Source organism: Odontesthes bonariensis, chromosome 4 (assembly GCF_027942865.1).
Source record: "Odontesthes bonariensis isolate fOdoBon6 chromosome 4, fOdoBon6.hap1, whole genome shotgun sequence".
In the NCBI taxonomy this organism is placed as follows: Eukaryota; Metazoa; Chordata; class Actinopteri; order Atheriniformes; family Atherinopsidae; genus Odontesthes; species Odontesthes bonariensis.
In genome coordinates, this window is record NC_134509.1 from 36,150,861 (window position 1) to 36,172,788 (window position 21,928).

General features: G+C 41.0%; 1 protein-coding gene across 1 annotated transcript in view; it reads right to left on the minus strand.

Moving 5' to 3' along the window:
- The window catches only part of vps54 (VPS54 subunit of GARP complex), a 38,168-nt gene extending 20,026 nt beyond the window's left edge, over positions 1-18,142 (minus strand). Inside the window, exons 1-6 of the mRNA XM_075464112.1 lie at positions 17,941-18,142; positions 15,329-15,503; positions 12,872-13,113; positions 12,049-12,133; positions 5,182-5,216; positions 3,702-3,833 (exon numbers count right to left, since the gene is read on the minus strand). Of these exons, the coding sequence (XP_075320227.1) occupies positions 3,702-3,833; positions 5,182-5,216; positions 12,049-12,133; positions 12,872-13,113; positions 15,329-15,473 (639 nt within the window). The 5' untranslated portion in view covers positions 15,474-15,503; positions 17,941-18,142. The remainder of the gene's footprint in view (positions 1-3,701; positions 3,834-5,181; positions 5,217-12,048; positions 12,134-12,871; positions 13,114-15,328; positions 15,504-17,940) is intronic.
- Positions 18,143-21,928: the final 3,786 nt, after the last annotated feature.

The following is a 21,928-nucleotide window of genomic DNA, read 5'->3' on the forward strand; positions in this document are numbered from 1 at the left end:
ATTCACTAACAGAGACTTCGAAAGGAGAGATCTGATATTCAGCAAACCACATTTAATAGTTTGATGTTTTTGTTCAGTTAAAGTTTTTGTTTTCATTTTTTTTGCACAAAAAGATTTGCTCCTTTTGTGTTAATTGATTGGGGGGTAGCAGCAGGTGGGAATCTGCAGAGAAGTGTGTAAAACTACAACTCTGCATTCTGGTTTGAACCCTGGGTTGTCATGTTTTGGGGTGACAAATAAATTCGTCCATATTTCTAGAAATGAGAGCCACTCCTTCCAAAGTGGGATGGATGCCGTCTCTCCTCATCAGACCAGGTTTTCTCCAGAAAGATTGCCAATTATCTATGTAGCCCACGTTGTTTGCTGGACACCATCTAGACAACCAGCAATTGAAGGAGGATATACGGCTAAACATGTCATCACTGGTCAGATTTGGCAGGGGTCCAGAGAAAACTACGGAGTCCGACATTGTTTTGGCAAAATTACACACCAAAGCAACATTAATTTTAGTGACCTCCGATTGGCGTAACCGGGTGTCATTAACGCAGACGTGAGTAACTATTTTACTGTATTTACGTTTATCCTTGGCCAGCAGTTTTAAATAGGATTCTACGTCGCCCACTCTGGCCCCTGGAATGCATTTGACTATGGTCGCTGGTGTCTCTAATGCCACGTTTCTGACTATAAAGCTGAAACGTGGACAGGTCGATGGTGAACAACGGGTTTGACTTTAGAGCTATGCCTCTTCCTGACAGTCACCCAGCCACCCTGTGATCCCAGCTACTCGGGTTCTGCTTGGGGCGGCTAATGAAGCTAGCTATGCTAGGTGGCTCCACACTGGCTAAAGGGACCTGGCTCGCTATCGGTTGATTTTCAACAGTGCAGAGCCGAGCTTCCAATTCAGATAACCTCGCCTCCAAAACTACAAAAAGACTACATTTGTTACATGTACCATTATCGCTAAAGGAGGCAGAGGAGTAACTAAACATCTGACACACGGAGTGGGTGAAAGCAGGAGATGGAGGGAGAGAACTGGTAGCCATGCTAAGCTAGAGAACCAGACACACCGCTAAAAAGTGACAATAAAGATTAAAGATCTGTAGGAGTGTGTTAGAACAGAACGGTAAGCTATAGAGTTAACTATGCAAAATTGTGTAAGTTATAGGTAGAAATAAAGTGATTATTAGTAGTCCAAGAGGAGCAAGAAATTCCACAGTCCACAAGCAAGGTAACAGGAAGTGATGCAATACGTCTTACCGCAAAGCAAAGCGTCACAGCGCCACACTCTCCAACATGTATAATGGAAACAGGCTGGACAAAGAATATTGAGCGTAATAGGTCTCCTTAAGGTGGCCGTGGCTCAGTGGTGAGAGTGGTTCGTCCTGAAGGTTGGCGGTTCAATTCCCACTCTCACTCAGTGGGTAAACATGATGAGATTAATTTGATTATAACTATAGTTGGATTATGCTCCTTATTTGAGCAAGGGCAATTATCTCAACTCAACTCAACTTTATTTATAAAGCCCTTTAAAGGGATAGTTCGCCTCTTTTGACATGAAGCTGTATGACATCCCATATTAGCAATATCATTTATGAACATTGACTTACCCCCCGCTGCGTCCTGTGAGCCGAGTTCCAGCCTCATTTTGGCGTTGACGAAGGTAGTCCGGCTAGTTGGCTGGGGCTTAAAAAATAAAGCGTCTTGCTTCTCAAAACAATATACGTTCAAAAGGGTAATACATTTGCATCACAAAATCCTCCATCCAGAAAAAGTCAGACCTCACATCCCTTGGCGCTATTTCTCTCTACCTTTGTATCACTACAGGCTGTGTAAACTGTGCAGACTGAAGAGCAGACCGAGCACTCCCCTGGTTCCGAGCAGTAAACACCGCAACAGGTGCGGCTATCGCTAGGTGGCTGTACGCATTGATATGAAGGGAGGCAAAAATAGCGGCAAGCGATGTGAGGTCTGACTTTTTCTGGATGGACGATTTTGTGATGGAAATGTATTACTCTTTTGAACGCATATTGTTTTGAGAAGCAAGACGCTTTATTTTTTAAGCCCCGGCCAACTAGCTACCTTTGTCAATGCCAAAACGAGGCTGGAACTCGGCTCACAGGACGCAGCAGGGGGTAAGTCAAATTTAATAAATGATATGGGATGTCATACAGCTTCATGTCAAAAGAGGCGAACTATCCCTTTAACACAGCCGTGGCTGAAACAAAGTGCTGTACATGAGTAACAACACGAAATATACGGCATAAAACGTAAGAACAATGTAAAAACAATAACAATATTAAAACAATAAAAACAATAAAACGATAACAGAAACAGAGTCTCATGCTGGGTTAAAAGCCAGGGAATAAAAATGGGTTTTAAGACGGGTTTTAAAAATGGGCAGTGAAGGGGCTTGTCTTATGTGAAATGGGAGGTCGTTCCACAGTTTCGGACCGGCAGCGGAAAAGGCTCTGTCTCCTCTGAGCTGCCGTTTAGCCCTCGGTACCTCCAGGAGCAGCTGATCAGCTGACCTGAGGCAGGAGCATAAGGATGGAGCAGCTCAGAGAGGTAAGGCAGGGCGAGTCCATTTAAAGATTTAAAAACAAATAAAAGAATCTTAAAATGGACTCTAAAATGCACAGGCAGCCAGTGGAAGGAGGCTAAAATGGGAGTAATGTGCTCCCTCTTAAGTGTTCCAGTTAGGAGCCGAGCGGCAGCATTTTGGATTAACTTAAATTACAAAAATAATTAACAAAATTATCCTTGGATATATGGCGGTGAATGAATCGAATCATTGCCACAAAGCATGGCATACCCCGGTACGATAGGTGGCGCATTACCCATTTCAACTATTGCTAATAGAGCAAATTCCGGTTGACCGCTTCACCACCAACAACAACAACAAACTCAGGCATTTGAGAAAATGGCGAACGAAGAGCAAGATGAAGCTACGTCCCTCTACATTTTGTTTGTGGTGAGCATGCTTATTGCACAAACGCGATGCACAACGGCGCATTCTCCATCGCGTTGTTTGTTTCTTTCCGACAGCGGCAACAACAGTAATATCGTCTCCTTTGACTTCCGGTTCACGACCCCGGGAAAAAATCTTGAGCATGCGCAGAACGCAAAGTCCAATTCACCACGTGCTTCACCGTCTACAAGCACGTTTAGTGTGACTTTCAACCGAAAGGCGGGGTCTTAATCTGACCGCGAGTAACCCAATCCGATCCAATTTTTTTGTCAGATTAAGGTGTATACATGAACTTAATAACTCAGTCTTATTGTAATTTAGCCCATAATCTGATTTTTACAGTGCCATGTAACCCCACTGACTGCTCAAAGTTTGGTGAACTAACAGCTGGGTGGCAGTCCACCTCGTTGCCCCGGTCGAGGTGCCCTTAAGCATGGTACCCTCAGCATGCGCTGAGTGAATGGCTGTCCACCGCTCCAGTGTATATGGCATAAGTCTCCATGAGTGTGTGGCCATGTGCATGTGCATGTGTGTGCTCAACCTGTCCAACCTGGATGGGTTAAATGCAGAGGAGTAATTTTGTGCATCTACATGACAATAAAGACTTAACTCAACTTAAAAATGAGTGACAATACTGAAAGTTTGGCTCATCACTGTGATGAAGCGTTACACCTGAATTGGCAGGGAGAAAGTCTCCTTCGGCTGCTCTGTGTATGTTTTGCTGAGAGTTCACCTTTTCCTGCAGCAGCTTGGAGGAGGCCACATCCCTGCTGCTCTTCCCTCCGGCACTGTGAAAGTGTGACCAGGGCAAGACAGAGTTGAAGGTAGCTGGGTCCTCTAGAGCAAAGTCAGGTCTCATAAATATCTGCAAGACCAGACAAAACAGAAAACAGTGAGGGACCCAGCACTGATTGGTGATAGTGAAGACGGCCTGTCATAACCCTGGGAACAATACTGTTTGATTGATATGATGTATGCATGCAAGTTTCTCTTTCATAGCACAAAATTTGGGGGAAATAAGTATTCAAATAAATCAGTGTGACAGTGTGTTTACAAAACCTTGTTTCCCTTCACTACCATTTGTGAACTTAATTACTGTCTAAAAACACCGCATTAACTTATGACCCTCGTAGGCTATTGTAACGTAGGCTATGTGGATGCAAGTAAAGTTCTGATGGTCTGAAGTGTGTTGTCAATCAAAGCTAATGACGCTGGTTAATTTTTTTTATATTATGGTATCAAGAATCTTTAAATGCCAACAAGACTTGTAAAAGAGAATGGCCTTCATAAAAGACAAGGCACAGCTGCCAGCTTATTGAAACGATGCAATATGTTGCAACATTTATTTTAACTGTTGCTCATATTGACTGTGCCTTCTGGTCACTATTGTAAAATACATAGACTCAGTTGAGTCACAAGAATCTTAGCTTTCAAATGGTATGTTGCAAGTGCAAACATTTATTCACAACACGAAAACTGCTAACAGCTTGTCGGTGCCCCAGAATAAGTTCTAGGGTTAATGACTCTTCATCACTTAGTATCTAATAATGAGTAACAAAAGTAGTTAAACTGAAGAGTGGAGTCTTATGAAACTCATAGAGAAATTTAAACAAGTCACATGTAACAACCACCAAAAACAACCCACAGGACATGCGGATGGATTAATAACAAACATGTGACTTCAACAGCTTCAGCAATTCTGTTAATGTGTCATTGTCCAAACAGCAGCTTATAATGTCCTAACAACAGTTTATGAACCCGTAACTCCCAACCAGTCAGTTAGAAGTGAAAAAGCATTCTGAATAAGAGATTGAATGTCCAAGAAAAGAGGTCCAGCTGCCTTCCATTCAAAGCATTTCAGATGCAAACAACTGTAAAAATGTTGTAAAGTGATTCCATTTCCTTCAATTGTTGTAAAGTAAATACATAAAAAAATAAAGAAAGAAAGAAATTTAGATTTTTTTTTAATGATTGAAGCCATTGCAGATATTCTTTAAATGTTTTCTTCATCAGCGTGACCGTGCCATTTCCACACTTCCAACTTAGGTTGGGGTAAAGGAGAAATCTGGACCTACCATGTGCAGATTTACAGTAAAAGATCACTACAGTGCAAGTACATAAAGAATGGTGCAAGAAAAGACCTATGTCTGTCAACTGTACACAACACTTTTACACATGTTCATTAGAAGTAGAGAATAAGGAAGATGTGCTACCTTTGGAACCTGTTCCAGCTCAGCTCTGGATTTGTCTGCAGGAAACAACAAAAGCTCTGGATTAGTAATCAGTCATTCCGTTTACAATGAGTACTATTAAGTTCGCTAAGATAGGAACTTCAGAAACTGATGCTACAAAGTGATTTACACAAAAAAAATGTCGATGACAAAAACTGAGGCAGACTCTAGCAAAGTAGATAAATAATCCTTTAAGTGTTGTTAATAAAACATAAGCATAAAGACAAATCCTTTAGTTACACCTGGGTTTCCATATCATTTTATATAAAAGTTAATGTGGTGAAAATGGCCTGTTGATAAAACTAAACTACCACTTTGGGATTGTATTCCTCTACCAGTCAAGTTGCACCTATGCCTTTGTTTATAAATCCCTTTTTTCCTTAATTTTATCATTTGATACACTTTTCTATTCAGAGTTTAAAGTCTTTATCAATTTTCTGATCTATGTATTTCACAGCAAGTTTCAAGTCTTTTATTGTCACTGGGTACTGAAATTCTTAGGACAGGACACTGTACAGTAACTACCATAACAGGACATAACATACCGTAACATGACATGACATAAGTACTCTGACAATAACAATAAATAGGCAATATGGATACTGCAAAATATACATTTACGCTAATTACTAGAGCTATACTGAACATATAATACACATGATAGCCTATGCTAATCAAAGCTATGCTAACCTAGAAACATAAGATAAAATAAAAATACAATATTGTGCAATATTGCATGTTTTGCAGTGCAAACAGCAGTGGAGGTAGGCATGTGTAAAGTGTCGAGTGTGAAAGTGATGGGAGTGATGGCAGTGCATTATAGTCAATTTAGAAGCCTGATGGCCTTAGGATAAAAAAAAAATGGGATAAACATGTATTTTTTCCATGATTATAAGTAAACTTAGACTGGAAATAATATTAACTAAAAATAATATACTGTTTTGTGTACGTACAACATATAAATCCGTTTTTTTAATTTGTTTTTTGCCTTTTTCGATTCACAGTGAATCGTTACAATAGAAACTGTATTAAACCCTTATGATGTTTTTCCTGTTTTGTTGCATTACAACTAGTAATTTAAATAGACATGTTTTACATTTTTTTCACTGGATCTAGCAGAGATATTTCCAAAGTCGTGCAAAGTTAAACTAAAAGAAACTTCTTTTTTTTATTATGAAAAAACAAAAACTGAAAAGAAATTGGTATCTTTACTGGAATCTAACATGATTTGAGTATACATGTACAGGTCCTTCTCAAAAAATTAGCATATTGTGATAAAGTTCATTATTTTCCATAATGTAATGATAAAAAATGAACTTTCATATATTTTAGATTCATTGCACACCAACTGAAATATTTCAGGTCTTTTATTGTTTTAATACTGATGATTTTGGCATAGAGCTCATGAAAACTCAAAATTTCTATCTCAAAAAATTAGCATATCATGAAAAGGTACTCTAAACGAGCTATTAACCTAATCATCTGAATCAACGAATTAACTCTAAACACCTGCAAAAGATTCCTGAGGCTTTTAAAAACTCCCAGCCTGGTTCATTACTCAAAACCGCAATCATGGGTAAGACTGCCGACCTGACTGCTGTCCAGAAGGTCATCATTGACACCCTCAAGCAAGAGGGTAAGACACAGAAAGAAATTTCTGAGCGAATAGGCTGTTCCCAGAGTGCTGTATCAAGGTCAGTGATGGTCTGGGGTGCCATGTCAGCTGCTGGTGTTGGTCCACTGTGTTTTATCAAGGGCAGGGTCAATGCAGCTAGCTATCAGGAGATTTTGGAGCACTTCATGCTTCCATCTGCGGAAAAGCTTTATGGAGATGAAGATTTCATTTTTCAGCACGACCTGGCACCTGCTAACAGTGCCAAAACCCCTGGGAAATGGTTTACTGACCATGGTATTACTGTGCTCAATTGGCCTGCCAACTCTCCTGACCTGAACCCCATAGAGAATCTGTGGGATATTGTGAAGAGGAAGTTGAGAGACACCAGACCCAACACTGTGGATGAGCTTAAGGCCGCTATCGAAGCATCCTGGGCCTCCATAACACCTCAGCAGTGCCACAGGCTGATTGCCTCCATGCCACGCAGCATTGAAGCAGTCATTTCTGCAAAAGGATTCCCGACCAAGTATTGAGTGCATAACTGAACACAATTATTTGAAGGTTGACTTTTTTTGTATTAAAAACACTTTTCTTTCATTGGTCGGATGGAATATGCTAATTTTTTTAGGTAGGAATTTTGAGTTTTCATGAGCTGTATGCCGAAATCATCAGTATTAAAACAATAAAAGACCTGAAATATTTCAGTTGGTGTGCAATGAATCTAAAATATATGAAAGTTAAATTTTTATCATTACATTATGGAAAATAATGAACTCTATCACAATATGCTAATTTTATGAGAAGGACCTGTACATGTTGTGAAAGGCCCCTGATTATACACCACAAATAATTAGGGACCACCAAGCACGCAAAATAATGAAGACCAAGGAGCTCTACAAAAATCTAGAGATTCTGGAAGTTCAGTAGAGCTACAGATTAATTAGGGTTGGGTTATGAAAACATGTCATAAACCATACATGTCACAGAGGACCATTAAATCCATTATTAGGAAACTGGAAAAACTGTGACACCACCATAAATCTTCCAAGAAAGGACAAACTAAGAAAAGCAAAGCTCAAAAGCAGAGAATGTAGTGCCCGTCTAAAGTACCAATTCAAGCAGTATACTCCATAAAAGGTGGAGTATACAACTTACAGAAAGGGTAGCCATAAAAAAGAAACAAAGGTTCTCTGGTTAGATTATACCATCAAGGAAAGGGCTGCATGCGGCGCAAACCCCACACCTCATTATTTTTTGAAGACCATGCCAACAATTAATCATGATCGTGACAACATCATACTGTGAGGAAGTTTTTCCATCGGTAGGGCCTTTGAAATTGGTAAGAACCAATAGAAGGGTTCCAAAAAGACACATGTTAGGTTGATTCTTGATTCTAAATTGTTTGTTTGTCTCGTTTTTGTCTCTGTGTTCGCCCTATGACCGACTAGCAACCTGTCCAGGGGCTGCCACACCTCCTGCACAGTGGCAGCTGGGACAGGCTACAGCCTCCCCATGACCCTGAACTGGATTGAGTGGGTATAGAAAGTGGATGGATGGATAAAAGAATGGTGAACGGTGCCTAATACGGTGCTACACATCCAATTTTTTTTAACTGTTTGTCAGGAACTAGGTCGCAGGCCAAATTCTAAAAGAAGACCTGTTCCAGAAAACAGACAGGGAAGAAGGTTAAAAAAAAAAGCTATAGTCAAGACTATTGAGCAGTTGGTAGAGGACTGAAGGCTTATAAAGATCAGACCAATGAATAGAAAAATAGAATCGAAAAATACTTTATTTATCCCCAATGGGGGAAATTCAAATTCGTCAAGTAGCTCAACATTTTTTTAAATATTTACAATGATTGAATTAACAACAATAATAATTCTACTACTAACTAAATAATAATAAATGACTAAATGGCAAAATAAACAAATAAATAAAAATCAATCAATCAATTTGAGAAGAACTCACTGTTATAAAGCGAGAGCAGCAGCAGAGCAGGGAAAAGCCACACTGTCAAACCTGTTGTAATAATGGTTGAAAGTATTGGCTCTGTCCACATCACCTTCTACAGACAGAGTTCTTCAGTCTGTATCCAGTGATGGTCCTCATGCCCCTCCACACCTCCTTGGTGTTATTGTTCTCCAACTGTCTCTCCACTTTTTTCTTGTACTCCACCTTAGCTCGACGTAATGTCTTTTTAAGCTCCTGTTGTACACTCCTCCGCCTTTCTCTATCCCCATTCTGGAACGCCCTCTTTTTCTGGTTCAGGAGGTCTTTGATGTCACTGGTGATCCATGGTTTGTTATTTGGATAGCACCTTACAGTCCTGACTGGAATCACAGTGTCCCTACAGAATGTAGTCTGTGATGGTGTTGACCCTCCTGTCCATGTCAATGTCCATTTCATCTTCCTCCAGCAGTACAGCCCAGTCTGTGACATCAAAGCAGTCTCTCAATGAATCACTCGCCTCTGGTGAACACTTCCTGAAAGATCTGGTAGTAACAGGAAGTCTTTGTACACACGGTCTGTATGTGGGTTGTAAATAGACCATGCTGTGATCAGATCTACCCAGTAGTGGAAGAGACACTGCCCTGTAAGCCTCCTTCACGTTAGCATAGAACAGATCTAATGTCTTTTCTCCACGTGTTGGACAGTCCACATACTGTACAAAGCCAGTCAGGCAGGAGGATAGAGAGACGTGGTTGAAATCCCCTGTGATTCCAATGAATGCCTCAGGATGCTGGGTCTGTATCCTAGCAATGGCGTCATGGATGACGTCACACGCCGTTACAGGTGCCGCCCTCGGTGGAATGTAAACAACGATGACGACTGTGTATGGGAATTCTCTGGCCACATAGAACGCACGGAAACCAACTGACAGCAGTTCGATGTCTGGACAACAAACCCTCTCCTTAACGGTCACATTGCGAGGGTTTACCCATCTCTGATTAAAGAACAGGATAACACCCCCGCCTTTCCGCTTACCGCCGCTCGTACTCAGGTCTCGATCCGCTCGTACGGCTGTGAAGCCGGGTATGTCCACACATGAGTCTGGTGTGTTGTCATTCAGCCAGAACTCAGATAGACAAATCAAACTGCTCTCCTTATACAGCCGTTGGTTCCGCACAAGCGCCTCTAACTCATCACACTTGTTTGGTAGCGAGTTAGCGTTTCCCATAATCACAGAGGGCAGAAAAGGTTTGTACCTCCACCTCCTGTTGTGCCTCTTTGCCTTTAGTTTCGCTCCAGCTCTGCAACCACGGTACAGCTTTTTAAGCTCGGTCGGAATTGGATGTTTAATTCCGCGTCCGATCCTTGACAGTGCCAACAGTTCTTCTCTTGTGTACACTGCTTTAGTAGTAGTGCACATTGTCAAAAAATTAATTAAAACAAAAAAGCAGATCAATAAAAACTAACTAAAAATGTTTAGATAGAAACAAAAAATGAAAAATGACAAATAATCATATAAACGATGAGAAAAATTGAGAGCTACACAGACTTGCTGCCGATAAGGTCGGCGCATAGCAACCGAATGATGACCCAGCACAAGTAACTGAGTGACCAGCAGAGACAATTGAAAAGCCAACTACTCATTCTACCTGGGTGGTAACTGATGCTTCTAAGGCTGCTACCAATTAGTTCATCTATTGCCTTGGCTGAGTATTATCATGGTGAGACGAGCCAACAGCATGTCTTGGTTGGCTTTTACCATGCTTTGGCTAGCAATTAACTGAGCTGGGTATTAGGCAGGGGGCATGCCTAGGCAGGGGGCAGGAAAATTCACAAATGACTAAATTGAGACACAAATGTATCCAAAAAAAGCAGTAATAATAATATTAGTTCAAAAGAGTAATACATTTGCATCACAAAATCGTTCATCCAGAAAAAGCGCCAAGCGATTGTGAGGTCCGACTTTTTCTGGATGAACGATTTTGTGATGCAAATGGATTACTCTTTTGAACGCATTGTTTTGAGAAGCAAAACGCTTTATTTTTTAAGCCCCAACCAACTAGCCGGAACACCTTCGTCAATGCCAAAACAAGGCTGGAACTCGGCTCACAGGACGCAGCAAGGGGGCAAGTCAAATTTAATAAATGATATTGCTAATATGAGATGTCATACAGCTTCATGTCAAAAGAGGCAAACTATCCCTTTAAGCAGCTTTTCTGTACACTTGTATTTTTTCATAGTAATAAAAATAAATAAATAAAAATACCCAGTTTATTCAGTTTACAGGGAACTTTTATTGAGATAAGATTTGCATTTTGAAAGAGAGTTCTCAAAGCACTTGAGAACAGTCACAGAGTCAGTAGCGTATTGCACAATGTTTCACTAAACTGAAAAGAAAACGAAATGCTGTCAGCCACGACTCTGGTTAGCTCCAGCATGATAGTAGCTAAAGCAGCAGATAATTTAGTAGGGTGTGAGCCTTGGTGTGCTCATTGACAGCCATGCTGAGGCAATAGATGATTAAAGGGGTCGCTGGAATAAATGCATGAACCCAAGTCAAATGAGTAGTCAACTTCTTTTTTTGCCACCACCAGTCACTCAGTTATCAACACCCAAATATAATCCATAATACTTCCAGCTCTCATTGCTGTAAGAGCGGGTACTATAAAGTCATGAATTTAGGGGGAATAATACTAACACCCCATCCTGACTGAACACGAGCGACCGATTGATAAAAAGTGATTAGAATGCATACTTTTCAATCAGCCTGTCCTAACATGCCGCGACCGATGTCGCTCCGTCCAGCGATGACGCCGACCTCTTAAAAAATTTCTCTATTTGGACGACATTTTGCGGCGGCGTCCCGCCCCTAAACACTTCTTATTGGTTGAAATGAACACGCTGCTTCCTGTTGACAAGGTAGTTAGCAACAGGTCACCATCACTCAGGGAATAATGGACGAGGAGAAGCTGATCTTTACCGTGGAACAGCACCCAATGGTTTATGACCCCAAACACCCGTACCACAAAGATCTGAACCGAAGGGAGGCCACATGGGCGGTAATCGCCAGAGAACTCTGTGTTTCAAGTGAGTACTTTCTGAACCAACAGAATCACTACCGACAAAATCGTCACGCTGCATATCAGGACACCCTCGCGAAAGTTAGTCATCGTATCGCGTCAGTTTCGCTCGCTCCTTTCAGTCAGGATGGGGTGTTAGGCACATTAAAATGTTTAGTTTGTTTTTTTGCCCTGTGACAGCAGAAGCCAGTTAATAATTCATACCATGGTTGGTGGTGATACTGGAAACAGCATCCACGTCGTCTTTGTTGGGACAGATCGTCTTGCAACGTTCATGAATTCGTTCCCTCTAAAAATAAAACCATAGAAAAACAAACGGATTAAGAGTTTTAAACATAGCTAAAGCTATTGGTGTATCCCCAACATGCTGCCTAGATAATAAACAGGATAATCGTAAAAAAAAAAAAAAAAAAAAAAAGGTGTAAAAATTATAAACAAGTCACAGTAATAAAACCGCAAACTGCAGGGATGAAGAAATATCAGTTGAATGTTGAACAGTTTTTCTTCAGTGTTATTCATCATTGTGAAACCTGAAGGAGGATATTAAAACAATGTTGCCCAGATAGCAGATGATGACATCTATAAAAACAAAAACATCTCAGGAAAACAGGAAGAGAAAAAAGCTGCTCAAGGTGACAGAGTCAAAAGGAACAAAAGATTTAGCTCCTCGGTGTGAAAGTGAAACTCAATAGAACTTTAGTTCAAAAAGTTTAAACACGCTTCCTTTTACAGCAATAAGAAACTGAATGCAAGTAATACATACATATTATGGAATAAAAAGCTGCTGAGTGGGAAGTTTCAGATTAAGAATAAAAAGAGGAATCCAACCCAATCTAACCAGACAGATGAAGACAGCTGTCTTTTTATTTTCCATGTCAAAACATTTTCATAAATCAAAATGTCATAAAAAATATCTGAAAAATTTGCAGCAATGCATTTAATCAGCAACACCAAAACTGAGGAAGTGAGCTGCATGATGTTGAGCTACCAAGCAGAAATTATCTGAATAAATCTACATAGGTATTACCTGAGTCATCTCCTGCAGGTAGGGCCCAAAGTGTTCCCTGGTGATGTTGGGGAGGTAGAAGGAGGGCATCACCTCTGTCTCTGTGAAGTCCAGCCCCCATGTTTTGGTAAAAAAGTCAGACTCCCGTTTGGCAAGTCGCGGGTCATTTAGTGCAGCGGGCAGGTTAACTTTCGAGCTGTACACCGTCCATCTGTCGTGCTCTGCCACCACAGACGGACCGTTACACAGGCTCTGCGCCTCAACTGCAGGTGCAGGTGGAAAAAAAAGAAGCAGTTATTGTAAAAGGACGGTTAATAAATTTCAACTGTTAGACATTTAAACAGATAATATGCTTACTTCGAGCTTTATTCTGAAGCCCCACTATAGTAGAACTGCATGATGCATCAATGCAAAACAAATCTCTGGTAATCTTATCCTGACCCTCCAGTCTCATCAAGGTCCACCTGACTAAAAGTCCACAACTCTAATTGTCAGGTTTTGCAAAAACTGAAGTGATGAGATGGTTCTGTAACTATATACAGATGAAGTGGCATAAACGCCCATCCCTGATATGAATCACAACTTTGCAAAGCCATCAACAGTGGCAAAGAATAAAGCAGGTGACGTTTAAGAAAAATTAAGTTTATTGCTCGATTATTGCTGTGACATAACAATAGTCTTTTAATAACAAGGAGAGAAAGGAAAAGCCTAAACAAGCTGGTCAGGGGGGCCTGCTCTGTGACGGACTGTTCCCTGGAGGAGGTGGGAGAGAGCAGGACGTTGGCCAACCTGACATCTATCACACCTCTCACCCCCTGCATGTACACACTGTACAAGTACCGTCAGCATTAGGTGAATGTGGGGGAAAAAAATGACAGGTGAAGGGAAAATGTCTGCTCTCAAGAGAAACCAAGGCAAAGCAGTTTATAAAGTGTTACGCTGGATTCATGTCAGGAACAAGATCAATTTAATTTCAGCAACAAATCAGAGCATCCACATTGGCTGCGTGAGATGTGCGTCTCTGCTAAAGGTTGTGCAAGGTAAGCATGGGCCGGTATGAGATTCTGACGGTATGATAACCTTAGGCATAAATATCACGGTTTCACGGTATTATGATTACAGCTCTAAAATGTGTATTTTGAATGTCTGTATTTAAAAACAAGAAAAATAAAATACCTTTCCATTAGTTATGAAATAGTGTGCTTCAGTGGACCCACTTGGGAATTATCGTTGCCTTTCAGGATGTAATAATAATAAAAATAGATCGGTTTTATATAGCGCTTTATATTAATACTCAACGCCAATTCCAGTGAATGAAACAACAGGAAATTCCCCAAAGTTCTGCCAATCTCCGTCAGCGAGTTCTGGGAGTTGACGTGGTCACCATGTTGTTTCAGTGCAGTGTCGTACAGGTACCTGTACCACACTTCTTCGCTGAATCTGGATTCGAATTGGTCCATCCTGTTTGTTGTTCTCCGCACGTGCCAAGATACAAATTTTGACTGGTGCACGACTAGCGGCAACCAAAAAACAGACAGGGGTAAAGTTCTGGGGGCTCTCCTCCTTGCGCAATCATACAGCCTGCAGAGCTGCCTGCTTGTCACTCACAGCAAGCGGAGGTGCGCGGGGGAAGAGCACTACGCTGCAGCTGCACACGCCATGTGACGAGACGTCACATAAAATAAATACATAAATAAATAAATAAATAAATAAAACGCTCATTCCACAGGGATTGTATGACAGAAAATTTTAGTGGTTTTGAAACCTTGACTTTTTAATACCATGATATACCTTGAAACCAGTAACCGGCCCATGCTTAGCGCAAGGCATCCAGACTTTCGACATGGTACCTATTTTTCACCATAATGACCTTATATCAGCAATGATACACCTTTCATTGTATTTTCAGGCTGTTAGAAACAATTCTAAGTCACTAAACTGATGACTGATGATGATTAATAAGGATTTTAAAAGTAATTTTTTTTCAGAACTTACATGTTAAAGCTCTCAAGTAACAACTGGAAAGCTTTCATGCCATCACTTTTCACATCAAATAAGCAATGGATTACACAAAACTCTGTATTATGCATCCCTGCATTAAAACCAATTGTACAGGCAGTCGCTGCACTGCAGTAGAAAGGTTGCTGGTAAAAATACAAACATGTAGCCAAGATGTTGCAGTTCAGCAAAGCCCTGCTCCTAAAAGAAATCATGTTGTCAGCTTTTTGCAGTACAAAAAAAATTAATAATACATATATATATATATATATTTTTTTTTAAAACAGCCAAAAACCAGAGAAAAACATTTGACTCACAGGGATCATTACATTTCACACTTACACCTCTTAAACCTGTATCTTTGAATTTTGGATAATTGGTGGAACAAAACAAAAAAAATTAAGATATCACCCAAGTCTCTAACCAGCTTCATGATGTCTACACATGCTAATGGGGTGAAGTCTGCAAATTTTTCCCCACCAGTAGGCTCCTTGGGGCAGACATCAGGCAAGGAGCGGATGGGCCGGCATCGTGGGGGGGAGAGGCCCCGTTCCTTGTGATGGATCCCATCTCGGCCTCCATTGGTGGAGCGAGGCACTGGGGAGGAGCTGTGACTAGAGGCCATGGCATTGGGACTCGCCTCCCAGGAGGCTAGCTGGAAACAAACAGAAAAAAGAAAAATAAGTAAAAGGAAAATTAATTCATTTGGACTGGCCAAATCTATGTTTGTTTGTTTTTTTTCTGGACCAGCACGAAAAGAATCAGACCAACTAGGTTTGAATCGTACTCAATACTCGCTGTTCTCCTTACCCCGCCTGTGGCTTTCAACTGCAAGTTCATCGTTTCAACCTCAAAGCAAAATCTTAAAAATATGCCCATGTGCCACATCTTCAGCACCTGTACAGCTGCATCCATCAGACCCTCATTGTCATTTATAGAAAACTAGAAGCATTCTCCTTAAAAAACTTTGTGTTAGTGAGTTCATCTTCACACTTGAGGGCTCTCACATCTTTGATGCTGGAAATGTAGAAACTTATTAGTCCTTTGACAAACAAGCATCAACATATGGCTTAAATCCACACAAAGTACATTTCTAAGATGAGTAAATGTGTGTGTAAAGACAGGTTTCATCTGCAGAGGGAAGTGTTTAAGCTCCTTATTTGACATTTTTACAACTCTGTTTAAGCATATAAAGTCTACATGACGCTTGATTCATGGCCCTGAATCTGCTTATCAGTCTCCTTGTAAGGCGCAGATGTGTTTGCAGGGTATGCCGTTTTAATCTGAAACACATCAATCAGCTGTGTGTACAGAACTGTGGATGTCCTTTTAAAGAATTTTTTAAGAAAATATTTTATTTTGTACATGAGTAAATCCCACTTTGAAAATCTCTGATTTCCACCTGATGGATCAGAATCCTGCTTTTTATTCTAGCTGCAAAATATTTCACTACTTCACCTGCTTGTCTGTCTTCTGTGAGGTGAGGTTAAGTAGAACATGTCTGTTGCCGGTAAGAAAAATAAATAAATAAATTACACTGAACTATATGATCAATAAAGCATTAAACCAAAAGTGGGACATTAGAGTATGCTCCAAACTTCTTTAAAAGGTAGATGACCTTAATTCCATTGTACTTCTGTGCAATGACAATAAAGCTTTCTATTCTATTCTATAACAATTGTCACCTGTAATGAATGCCTCATTATTGTAAAATATTGATTGCTCCATATTATAAATCTTCAGTATTTCTAGTGTTTGGCATGTCTATAAATCAAAAAGGTTTTAGAAATATAAATCCCTTTATGTGATTGTCTTCAATGAAGTGCTGTCATAAATACATTTTTTTTCTTTTCTGGAAATACTATTAAAAGATGGAACTAAATAGAGAAAGTTAGTTGTATTGTGCAAACTGACTGAGCCGTGCGAGATGCGGGGAATTAATGTGTTGTTATGCTGACAGTGAGTTCCAATCGGACTACTGTGGCGGTGCAAGACCCTCTGTTGTTAATCACATCACACAGATGAGAGGATCAGGGGAAACACTACAACCTTGCCGTTACACCAAAGTCAGAAGAAGCATTTATAAGTAGAACACTTCACACATGTCAAACTGCAGCTCTCACACACAGATTGGCTGTGTGTTTCCATCATCCTCTGATGTGAGGTTAAAATAGAAATAATTAGCCCACCTACATTTTTGGAATGCTTTAAAGGATTGTTAACTGCTTCACAGTATGACTGTTATACATTAAAGTCAATATTTAAGTTCTATTCCTGCTGCAGGAACGTCACACAAATATTAGTGTGGTCTTCTTGAACGACAGGTTTTGAGTGGTATTATGTGTCCATTTTTTTTTTCTATTATCAATTGCCAATTTAACTTGGATGTTGACTTGTGCAGTTTAGAAACTGAGAGGAGCCGTCAGATCTCTGACTAGACATATACATGGCTTTAATGTAGTCTTGATACAATAATAGAAACATAATCTCTGGTAGCATTGCCTACAGTCAGTTAATTTAATAAACATATACCTTAATTCTATATAAAAAAACGTGATTGCCGCATAGATTAAAATATTTAAAAATCAAAATGCTTATTAATACTTAATGCTTAAATACTTATAAATTATTTATACATTAAAAACGTAATAGTTTAATGATAATATTGGCATGTAACACCTTCAACGTTAACTTTGTAAAAGGTTTTGCATTGCTGGTGTGAACTGTCAGATCTTCTCTTAGGGCAGACTGCTGTGACAGGACCTATCCAGCTAGCTTTAGCTTGGCTCCGCTGCATTCATCGTCTAGATTTGTCAGTATTACAACCAGATAACTGACAGTGAAGTCGAGAGAAAATGCCGATACAGGACAAACAAAACTACCTGTAGTTTCGATGTCAGAAGCTGATAAGACGCAAGTTATCCATGGCCTGTGCTATACGCTCATGCTAAAGCTAATGTTGTGGATGACGGTTACACGTAGACTGACTAATGCTAGCAGGTTAGCTATCCAGAGGTACCTTACAAACGAGATGACGCAAGAAACAAATCCCGGCAAGTTCAGCAACACTGGAGTTTCAGTCGCTTTCGTACCTGTCTTGTGAAGCACAGCAGCCGGTGTATCTCCTCTTCACCATCAGATGAACACTGGAGGAACCGGGAGGAAAACAACTTGACTCACAGTGGCAGGCAGCACCGGCACCCCGACCATCATGCACTGCTAGAGGAAGGGAAATACAGGCGTTTTCTTCAGCATTACTTCCAGTTTCTGTCCCCAAAGCTCGCTGCTTCCACCTGCTGACCGACACTGTCCCTGTCTTCTTCTTCTTCTTCTTCTATTGGGTTTTACGGCAGCTGGCATCCAGAAAGTTGCATTTCCGCCTCCTACTGGACTAGTGCACTACAAAATTAAATTCTATTATACAGTCCAGTATCATATAAAAAATTAAAGAAGTGGCGCTTTCCCTTCACACTTGTTCCCACATCAAGCACATTTTTCAAGGAGACGTCCTTCATCCCACATCGCTTTAGGCGCCTGATCAATTCATGCCTATGGGCTTCATACTTCCCACAAAATAACAATACATGTTCAACAGTCTCCCTCTGCTGGCAAGAACACAATCCGTCCTGATGTTTCCCTAAAACACACAGAGTGCTATTTAGACATGTATGGCCTATCCTTAGTCTCGCAATGATAACCTCCTCCTTACGCTTACCACTAGTGCAGGCCGTAACTGAGTCAGAAACACTACTTACTATGGAATAGAGATGCCTGCCCTTTGTGCCTTGTTCCCATAGCTGCTGCCATTTAATAAGAGAGTTCTGCCATATTATACTCTTGCCTTCTGATTTTGACAGAGTCAGAGGAACATCTATGGCTTCCCTTCGGGTCGCCTCCTTAGCCAACGCATCTGCCTTCTCATTCCATCTGATTCCCACATGGGCAGGTACCCATAAAAATGACACCTTCACTCCCTGTTTACTTACATTATGGATTGCCAACAGTATGTCATATACAATATCCTGCCGCCCCTTGGACATTCCCTTCCCAAGACTCTTGACTGCAGACACAGAGTCACTGCATATTAAAACCCTCCTATCTCTCAATTGATCCGCCCACTCCACAGCCATCAGGATGGCATATAACTCAACTGTGAACACATGTAACGAATCAGACGTCCTCTTTGAGGCATGGACATTCATTTTCTGAACAAAAAAGGCTGCTCCAGTAACCCCTGACTCCTGATCCTTTGACCCATCAGTAAACATTAAAACACAGTCATAGTATCTTTCTTCTATATGACAGTGAAACCTATACACAAGCTCTACTTCAGGATCTTTTTCCTTGAATTCAAGCAGTGTCAGGTCAATTTCTGGAACACCTAGCTGCCACACAGGAATCACAGGCCATATTACTGTTGAGCAAAAGGAACGATGTAAAACATTCATTTCCTGCGCCACAGATTCTCCAGTCCACCCAAAACTCGACAAATCTGCCACCCCACTCTCCCAACTTGGCTCAATAACACGTCTCACAGGATGATCGGGTCGTTGACCCATCAGATTCACCCAATAGTTGGCCTGTAGTTGTCTTCTCCTCAACCCAAGAGGCATTTCTCCAGTAATCACTTGTAAGGCGCAGACAGGAGAGGACCGCACAGCTCCAGTACACAGTCTCAAGGCAGTAGCCTGGACTACATCCAGCTTGGCCAGCACAGTTGCCGCCGCAGAGGCATACACTAAACAACCATAATCGATCCTCGCCCTGATCAAGTATATATAGATCAACTTCAAAGAGGCCAAATCAGCACCCCATTCTTTTCCAGCAAGACATCTCATTAAGTTCAGAACAGTTTTGCACTTGTCTACTACCCTGGAGATATGAACTCTCCACGTAAGCCTAGTGTCAAAGTACACACCCAGGAATTTAAAATAAGACACCCTCTCCACAGGACAGTTGTACAGTTGCAATTTCAAACTATCACACATCTTCTTCCTCGTAAAAAACATTGCCTTCGTTTTCTCCACTGAAAATCTAAAACCCCACTTCCTACCCCAGTCCTCCACAATCGTCAGAGCTTCCTGAACCCTCTTCAAAATGTGTTTCACATTCTTCCCCCTTTTCCACAAACTGCCATCATCAGCAAAGAGGGACTGTCCAATATCAGGCTGTACTTCAGAAAAAATATCATTTATCATTATATTGAATAGGAGGGGGCTGACCACACTCCCCTGCGGAGTTCCATTTTCAACTAGGCAATGCCTTGATATATCCTTCCCTATCTTAACCTGAATGCTTCGGTTATTCAAAAAGTCCATTACCCAGTTGAAAAGGTTCCCCCCAACACCTAACATATGCATCTTGATCAAAAGGCCCTCCACCCAAAGCATATCATATGCTTTTTCAACGTCCAGAAATACAGCCACAACAGTTTCTTTATGTATTTGAGCTTTCCTGATTTCATTCTCAAGACACAAAACAGAGTCAATTGTGTTTCGACCCTTCCTGAACCCACTCTGATATCTGGACAGTAACCCCTTTTCTTCAACAAAGTGCATTAATCTTTCATTGACCAGTCTTTCCATCAGCTTACCAAACTGCGAGGTTAAAGCTATCGGCCGGTAATTTACAGGGTTAGTAGCATCTTTCCCAGGTTTTCTGATAGGCACAATGACTGCCTCTTTCCATCACAGAGGAATGTGTCCCTCCTCCCACACCTTATTATACAAGGTCAAGATCACCATCAATCCCTCATCGCTCAGATGTGACAACATTTTATAAGAAATTTCGTCTTGCCCAGGGGCTGAGTTCCTGCACCTCTCCAAAGCATTTTTGAGCTCCAACAATGTAAAGGGAACATTATATTTGTCCTCCAATTTCTCCTTCTTTTGAATAACTTCACCAAACCGTGCCATTGTCTCCTCTCTACCTCTCCTTTCCTGATCTGAGAGGTTGTCTGAACTATGGACCTTACTCAAAGTCCTCACCATCATTTCTGCCTTCTCAACGTCAGACACAGCCAGAAGGTCACCATCTGAAAAAATTGGATAATCCCACCTCCTCCTATTACCCTCCATTTTCTTAATCATGCCCCACACATCAATGATATCCACACTTTTACCTATTGTACTACAGTAATCCCTCCAGTATGACCTCTTTCTTTGCCTGATGACCCTCCTGACTAAAGCCTGTGCCTGTTTATATTCAATCAGATGTTGAAAATTATGTGTCCGTCTCAGCTGTCTAAAAGCTCTTTTCCTGGCTTCCACAGCATTCTCACATTCCTCATTCCACCAAGGCACTGCTTTTCTAACCATCTTCCCTGAACTTTTCGGGATTGACTCCATGGCAGCCATATGAATCCTTCGCCGCAGCTCAAACTCATGCCCCTCCACACTATCTGTACTTGGGACAGACCTAAGAAACAGATCACTAAAATCCCTAAACCTCTCCCAATCCGCCTTTTCAAAGACCCACCTCCCAATCCTCCCTCCTGGCCTAGGGCTGACATCAATATCCATAGTACAGATAACAGGATAATGATCACTCCCTATATTGTCTTCATGAACTTCCCATTCACACCTTGGGGCCAACCCAGTTGATGAGAGAGTGAGATCTAGTGCTGATTCATGCCCTGTTCTAATATCAAACCTTGTGCCCCTACCATCATTTAAGCAAATTAAGTTCCTTTCACTCAACAAATCTTCAATCACCTGACCATTGCCATCAGTGTTATTTCCACCCCATAATGTACTATGCGCATTAAAGTCCCCAGTCCATACCACATTCCTTCTGTCCTGTCCTTCAACTTCCTCTAGCTCAGCAAGAGCTAACCGCTTGCAAGGGTTATAATAATTTATGACAACTATTCTCCTTGAATCCACCCATATTTCCACTACTACATATTCCTGCACCTGTCCAAGCCCGAGCACCCTATATGGCATCCCTTGTTTTATAAAGGTAGCACATCCCCCTCCAGTTCCCCCTACCCTATCTCTCCTAACAGTTATATAATCAAACAAAACAAAATCAAATCTAGGTTGAAGCCAAGTTTCCTGAATACATATTACATCTGGTTTC